At 44.7% G+C, this 7,829-nt stretch overlaps 1 protein-coding gene across 2 annotated transcripts in view; it reads left to right on the forward strand.

Annotated features, from left to right (window-relative positions):
- The window catches only part of SV2C (synaptic vesicle glycoprotein 2C), a 279,524-nt gene that overhangs the window by 249,348 nt on the left and 22,347 nt on the right, over nt 1-7,829 (forward strand). The window contains exon 13 of one of the 2 annotated variants that reach the window (XM_017848732.1): nt 1,149-1,978. The exons of the other annotated variant lie outside the window; for it this stretch is intronic. Within the exon in view, the coding sequence (XP_017704221.1) occupies nt 1,149-1,332 (184 nt within the window). The 3' untranslated portion in view covers nt 1,333-1,978. Of the gene's footprint in view, nt 1-1,148; nt 1,979-7,829 lie in introns of those variants that run through there. 2 annotated transcript variants of the gene reach the window in all.

Below are 7,829 nucleotides of genomic sequence, written 5' to 3' on the forward strand. Positions count from 1 at the left end.
GGAGCTTGCAGTGAGCTGAGATCCGGCCACTGCACTCCAGCCTGGGCGACAGAGCAAGACTCCGTCTCAAAAAAATAAAAATAAATAAATAAATAAATAAACATAGATGTTTCTGAAATCATGGGAATTTACAAAATAAAATAACAAGTCACTCTTGTAAAGAGATGAGAAACTGCTCAATTTTTCTATATCACCCTCTCCACCCTTTGCCTGGGATAAGAGGAGGTGGCCCAGCTTTTTCCACACTGAGCAGAGGTGACCTGCCTCTCTCTAAGGAACTGTGCTTTATGCCTGTTTTGTTCCTGAGAGAAGAGTTTGGATAGAGTAGAATTAAAGTTTGATTTAAGAGACCCTTCCTGAAGGGTATAGAGGCTCATGCCTGTAATCCCAGCACTTTGGGAGGTCAAGACAAGAGGATTGCTTAAGCCCAGGAGTGCAAGACCAGCCAGGGCAACATAGGGGGATTCCCCATCTCTAGAAAATAAAATAAAATTAGCTGAGCATGGCAGTACACACTTGTAGTCCCAGGTAGCCACTCATGGAGGCTGAGGTGGGAGGATCACTTTAGCCTGCAAGGTGGAGGCTGCAGTGAGCTATCATTGTACCACTATACTCACCTGGGCAACATAGCAAGACCCTATCTCTACAAAATAAAATAAAATTAGCTGTGTATGGTGGCACACATGTGTAGTCCTAGCTACTCAGGAGGCTGAGGTGGGAAGATTGCTTGAGCCCAAGAGTTTGAGGCTGCAGTGAACAATTACGACGCCACTGCACTCCAGCATGGGCAACAGAGCAAGACCTAATCTCTAAAAAAATGAAAAAGACCCCTCCTTCCAACAACGTTAAACCACTAGAGATGTTTCATACTCCGTACAATTTTTTCTCTCTTTCTGTTTACAATGCATTGGGACTTATAGGCAGAGTAGGAGTCAATAGGAGCTATGGTAAGAAAGTCAACAGAGGGCTGGAGGAACAATACCAACAGCTAGGATTCTCTACTCCCAGATTTGCTAACAAGAATTGATTTGCTCCCAATATACAACACAATCTGAGTGAAGATCATTGAAAATCTAGGATCTTTTGGTCTAAAGTTGGAATCATGGAAGGCATTTTCTCAACCTTGTTCATGTCTCTTTCCTTTGCAGGGCAACAGGCTTTGGCTTCTTAAATGCGCTATGCAAGACAGCAGCCGTCTTGGGAAACTTAATATTCGGCTCTCTGGTCAGCATCACCAAATCAATCCCCATCCTGCTGGCTTCTACTGTGCTCGTGTGTGGAGGACTCGTTGGGCTGCGCCTGCCTGACACACGAACCCAGGTTCTGATGTAATGGGGGAAAAGCCATCCTTCCTGCGTTTCTTCCTCCTGCCCTGGGTCAATTCTCCTTCCTGACTCAAGGCTTCAGAGTTTTCCTATATAGAAAGGTGATCAAGTATCAGAACATAAACACTTGCTGTGACTTAAAATTTAGAAGCATATCATCTTGCCCCTTTGTGATTTTGCACAGGTTTTGTTTGTTTGTTTGTTTGTTTTGTTTTAATGCATTGTTATCTTTCCAAACTGTGATGCTACTGCCTCCCACAAATCAGTGGAAGCATTTCTAAAATGCCCTAGGCAGCCAGGCTTCCCTGGGGTTGTGCTTATTGAAAGTTTAGAAGCTAAGAAGACTGGGCTGGTGTAAGAAATAGATCCTGCTCCTAATTTAACATTAACAGGAAATATAACTCGGCACATTATTGCATTTGTGCTGAGAAGAGGGATTCTTTTTTTTTTTTTTTTTTTTTCTAACACAGTAATATTTCCTGTTTACTTAGAAAAGGACACCCAGTAATTCTCGCTGTTATAGCAGAGCCTTTCAAAGAAAACCATGTGGTGCCAAACAGGGCCAGGTGGGGCTCTTTGGGGCAAGACAATTAAGGTGACTCTGCTGACAAGAAAAATAAAAGCTCTGCAATTAGCAGCAAAAATCTGAGTGAGCTGCATAAGCAAGATTTTTGTCAGAAAGCCCAATTAAACCTCTGAAGAGTGTGAGGAAAAAGGACTGTAACAGTGTCTGTGATTGTTGCACGTGGTTCAGAATGTTTGAAAATCAGAGATCGGAGAGAGAGCTGCTGCCTCCATTTACCACTCCCACTCCTTCAGCTGCCCTTGGTCTTGCCAGACAGCAGCTTCAAGGAAAGAAAGCTGCTTCTTGAAAACTGTCTGCCTACCTGATTCTGCCACTTACCCACACTGTCTCTAGTCTAGAGATTGCCAGTGGATACCTAAATTGTAAATTGCAAATTAGGAAGAAATTCACACCTAGAGCCATTTGGAAATACAAAATGGTGCCTCTTTCTGGTACCTCTTTTCTGTGGGACTGGCCCACCAGGACCCCCACCTCACCTGCCCCACAGTTGACATTCAGCTCCCCAGCTGGCATCCCCAAAGAGGGTTTGTCCCTCTAGCTTCCCCAGGGCTGGCCCACTGCCCAATGCGCTCCTAGCTCGCTGTAAAATCACAGCCTGCCTGCACTCCTGAGGGGCCTTCTCACAGACAGACCATCTCCTTGTGGTTGTTTGGCTGCTCATTTTACCTCTGGAATCTGCCTGGGCTTGGAAGAAAGAGGTCAGCCAGGACATTCCCACGGGCCCGCTGTCAGCTACATGACCTTCTCGCCTCTCGGGCTCCCCTTCCCCCAGGCTCGTCCTTTTTACACATCTTCTTTGAAATCTGAACCTTCCTTGTAGACTTGCAGCCAATGACCAGAAGCCAGGAATAAATCTCATATTTAAACAATATTCCTTTTTTAACTGCCTCGTTAGAGGTTTATTCTTGTTACTTATTATAGGCATTTTCAGGCAAGCCATAGCTTGGGGCCCCCAGGAAGGGAAAGCTTTTGTTTCTACTAATCATTATATTCAGAGATGTCCTAACTCCCCTGAGGCCCCCCTGCCTCCCCCTCCCCTTCCTAATGATCCCTCATAGAGCTCAGACTAAGTGAAAAGCTTCTTTCATTAACATAAGCCATTAATCGACTTCCCCTTGAAGTAATTCAGGTCTGCAGAGGGGGGCAGACTGGTATTGGGGGCAGTGGGAAGAGGATGGTTCCCTGGGGATCTGTGATCAGGGCTAGAACATCAGGAAAACCTGAACCAAAAACTGCAAAGGTGGCAGGAAGAAGAAAAATCACTGAAGGCTAGACAAGATGCATTTGAAAGATACCAACAGCGCAGGGAAAGAAACAACTTTCTCTCACCTCTGCCTCCCATCATTTTATTGGAGAACAAAGACAGCAGTCAAACAACCCAAGAAAGTACCCTGTATGTTTTTCTTCTTCCACATGTACTCGTTTTCCCACCTATCCATCCCTGATTTGTCTTCTTAAAAAAGATATTTGGGGACCTGAGCAGATCTTTTAGTTGAATGCAGCATGTGCAGAAATAACTGCAAAAGCCAGGAGTGCATCTCCATCAACCCATCAAAAGAAAAATAGAAATGCGTATGGACATCACTGTCTCTAGTCCTCTGTGATAGTTCACTTTGCTTACTAGACTACCTTTACTTTTTAAAATGTCTCTAATGTCTGCTCTGGGGTCTAAATGCATAAAACATCTTCCAAGCTGCAGAGCACAGTTTTTCAGAATTTTGTTTGAACACTGGGTTGAGTCAGCATAGGTTAAACCAGCAAAATGAGACCTCCCATCCGTGTCCCCTGCAGAAGGACTGTTCTTGGTCTACTTGTTACCTAATCCAAGCATCCTTGGTGGCCTAAGAGGGATATTTTCTAATCTCCTGGACAGTCTGTGGTCACAAACCTTCTTGGTCACCACCTCTCCCACCTTTTATGCACTCTTCCCTGCCTCCTTGAGATTGTTCATCACCTTGATTTTCTAAGAGAGCTCAAATCATTTCTGAAGTATGTGGTGTGGTCTGTCTAGCTTGCTCTGGATTTAGCTGGAGATTAAGAAACAGCCAGGATATTAAACAGAAAGTCTCAGCTGTATCAATGTAGCAGGCTGCTGGCACCGAAACCTGCAACTGACATCTCATTTCATCTACAGTAGAAGGAAAATGAAAATTTCCACAAAAATGAAAGCCGAGGAAATAGTCCACTTGCTCCTATATTTTTACCACCTTTTCTAACTAAAATTTCCCTATTGCTCTTTGGAATCAACCCAGAATGCTCCCAAGTCCCATTATTATCACAGAATCTTCTCAGTAGGGAAAATCAAACAACTGCTTCAAAGTGTCCATTCTGTATGTACCACATTCTATCCCAGGTATTGGGTCTTAAGGCACCCAACTGACATTCAGTCCTGCTGCCTGAATCATCTCACACCAGAGTACAAACCTGGGAGACGCGCTAGGTGGGTCCTAGCCTGACCTTCACCACTGAGCAGTACAGGGACCCAGAACTTGCTGGGGAGACTGTAAGTCCTTGAATATCTCTGGTTCTCACTTTCCCCATACACAAAGTAAAGGATTGGGACTAGTGTGGTCTCCACTCTCCAGCATTCTAGAAGACAGTAATGAAAATAACTTCATTTTATCTGCCTTCTTATACTAAACTCATTTTTTTTTTTTTTTTTTTATGGAGTTTCACTCTGTTGCCCAGGCTGGAGTGCAGTGGTAGGACCTCGGTTCACTGCAACCTCTGCCTCCCAGGTTCAAGCAATTCTCCCACCTCAGCCTCCCAAGTCGCTGGGACCATATGCATGCGCCACCACGCCCAGCTAATTTTTGTATGTTTTAGTAGAGATGGGGTTTCACCATGTTGGTCAGGCTGGTCTCGAACTCCTGACCTCAAGTGATCGGCCTGCCTCAGCCTCCCAAAGTGCTGGGATTACAGTCATGAGCCACTGGCGGCCTCAACTCATTTTTACAAGCACTAAATAGGTTTAGTTTATAAACCAAAAAATTAGGAAATAGACAAGCATTAAAAGAGTGTAGGAAGTTGTTTGGGAAGCCGGCGTGGAATAGACCAGAAAGCACAGTCCCCATGCTGTCTGCCCTGCCAGCATCTCAGCATCCTGAGTTCTCTGTTCACTGCAGGTTTGACAGTTACCATTGCCCAGCCAGGAAAGGGCCCCGCGCTGCCAGATAAACACACTTAGGTTAGAAGACTATAATTGCAATATTACCCGACAGCTTTCCTGACTGTTTATTCCATTATTTTCTTGAAACATGGCCTTAAGTATTATACGTAGGCTTTCAGAAACAGTTTTTCAGTGATTTTACCTATATTGGCAAATAGACGAATCTCACCAAATCAGAGTTCAGGTTTTCACCAAAAACTGCTTAGCTGTCTTTCAAGATACCTTAAGAGATCAAAGGGGAGGTGGGAAAAGAAATGTAGTGACAGAAGGGAGAGTTCAAGATACTATTAATAAGGTTCCAACAAAGAGATTAGGACACAGCGGAGACTTTCTAAATGCCGGGATCATTTCCAGAGCAGTCCAGGGGAATACTTTCTGATTCCCTCTGCCAATCAAAAGAGATAGAATATGATATTCTCTAATTTTTTTTCTGTTTGATGTCAAAATGGCCTTTACCTGTTTCTTCAATAATACACCTTATCTGTTCAAGCACTAAAGGCTCTGGAACCAGGAATGTCTGAATTTGGCCTTCACCTGGTACCATAGAGAGATAACTGACATATTGGTGTTAAGGGGGCATATTGGCTATATATTAGGTTTTCTTTAATCCTCACATCGTGCCAAACTTTGTCCAGTTACTAAACCTAAAAACACCAGTCATATTGCAACAGCAGAAAGAAATCTGCACAGTGGGAAACTCCGAAGTGGACTATACGTTTCTTACAGTTTTTGTTTCTGCTCAGCAAAGTATGTGTTTTAAGTAAAGCTTCTCTTGTAATCTGTAATGTAGACAAAAAAAAAAAAAAAAGAAAAAAAACCTGTTAATATATCCAGGATGTATTGCGTGTCCCTTCATTGTTTCAGGTATGGCATAACAGTTCTCTGTGTGATGTTCTTTTGCTTTAAATGTTGATCATTCCTCTTGTCACCTGTCTCTCACCAACCAGTCACAGAGCCATTGCCAAGGCTCCCTTCAGTTTTTCTTAAACAATACCTAAACGCAGTTTTCTAATCCCAGGATTTTGAGTTACAAGAATACAGTTTATGGGTCTGTTTCAGCTCTTACTTAAGGTTAGCATGGTTGGGCAGGGAAAGAGCTGAGCCGAGTCTTCACTGATCTCTTGTCATTTCATATGATTATCCAGTAGATGCTTATTGAGCACCTCCCATGTGATAGGTATGAGACACTGTGCTGTGTGCAATAATTACGCCTTTGGAGGACTTAAATGAGGGCAAGGAAAACAGAATGAGAGAAAACACCCTCACACTGACCCCCGTTACATATTAACTCTCCCCAACCCCCCCGACCACATAAATACAAAGTGTTATTTTTCCACGTTTGAAATAAATAATAGCCTTCAGCAGGCAGTGCAGGAACTATTTGGTCATTGGAGTTACCTTTAATGAGAGGAGAATGCTCCTTGATTACCTGGGTTTTGTTGGAGAGACTATTAACTAGTTCTTGGAAAATGAGAAAAATGAAACCACACATAAGCTGTTCCCTTAAATGATCTCAGCAGGATATTGCACTAAGATATTATTCAAGGAAAAGAATCAGGAGCAGAGATAGCCCCATCTTTCTAGAGCATTTTTCTTTTTCTTTTTCTTTTTTTGGGCGGGGGTGGTGGTGGACAGAGTCTTGCTCTGTTACCTAGGCTGGAGTGCAGTGGTGTGATCTCGGCTCAATGCAACTTCTGCCTCCCAGGTTCAAGCAATTCTCCTGCCTCAGCCTCCCAAGTAGCTGGGATTACAGGTGCACGCCACTATATCCGGCTAATTTTTTGTATTTTTAGTAGAGATGGGGTTTCACCTTGTTGGCCAGCCTGGTCTCCAACTCCTGACCTCAAGTGATCTACCCACCTTGGCTTCCCAAAGTGCCGGGATTACAGGCGTGAGCCACTGCGCCCGGCCTACAGTCCCGCTTTATTCGGAGATTTTCTTTTCATGGCGTGAAACCAGAGACAAGAGCTAGGGAGTCTGTTCCCCAGCGAATAGCGTTGGGGTTTTCTCTTCAGAGCCAAGTCAGCAAAGCCTGCAGCTGCTGCCACTCCCCTGGCCTGCGCCTCCCAGGGTGTTTCCTCTCTGATTTTGAAGATTTGTGGGTGAGTCAACTATCTTTACAGATATCCTAAAGCAGCTTCCCTCCTCTCTACCCTCAGCAGATAAGCCATCCAGAAAACAGGTTCTGACAGCCAGTAGCGGGGACATTTTCGGGTTTCAGTTTAAAACTGGTGCATGTTGTTGCAAGTGTCTTGAAGTTGCAAAGGATGTTTGGGGTTCTGGGGCCTGCAGGGGGCAGAGCAGAAAGAGGGTAGTTGTCAGTGACCCTCTACCCACCTCTGAGAGCCCCATTGCCACTTTTCCCCACCAGTTCTCTCCTTACCTCCTCAGGGCAGTGCCCACTCATTTCCTTTATTTCCCTTTTGTTTTTTGTGTTTTTGTTTGTTTGTTTCCTTTTCTCCTCTGGTCGACAACCTCTTAATTCCAGCAGTATACAAAAGCAAGGTCGGCCGGGTGCGGTGGCTCATGCCTGTAATTCCAGCACTTTGGGAGGCCGAGGCGGGTGGATCACGAGGTCAGGAGATCGAGACCATCCTGGCTAACACAGTGAACCCCCGTCTCTACTAAAAATACAAAAAAAATACAAAAAATTAGCCGGGCGCGGTGGCGGGCGCCTGTAGTCCCAGCTACTCGGGAGGCTGAGGCAGGAGAATGGCGGGAACTCGGGAAGCGGAGCTTGCAGTGAGCC

This window comes from Rhinopithecus bieti, unplaced genomic scaffold (assembly GCF_001698545.2).
Source record: "Rhinopithecus bieti isolate Rb0 unplaced genomic scaffold, ASM169854v2 scaffold_30918, whole genome shotgun sequence".
NCBI lineage: Eukaryota > Metazoa > Chordata > Mammalia > Primates > Cercopithecidae > Rhinopithecus > Rhinopithecus bieti.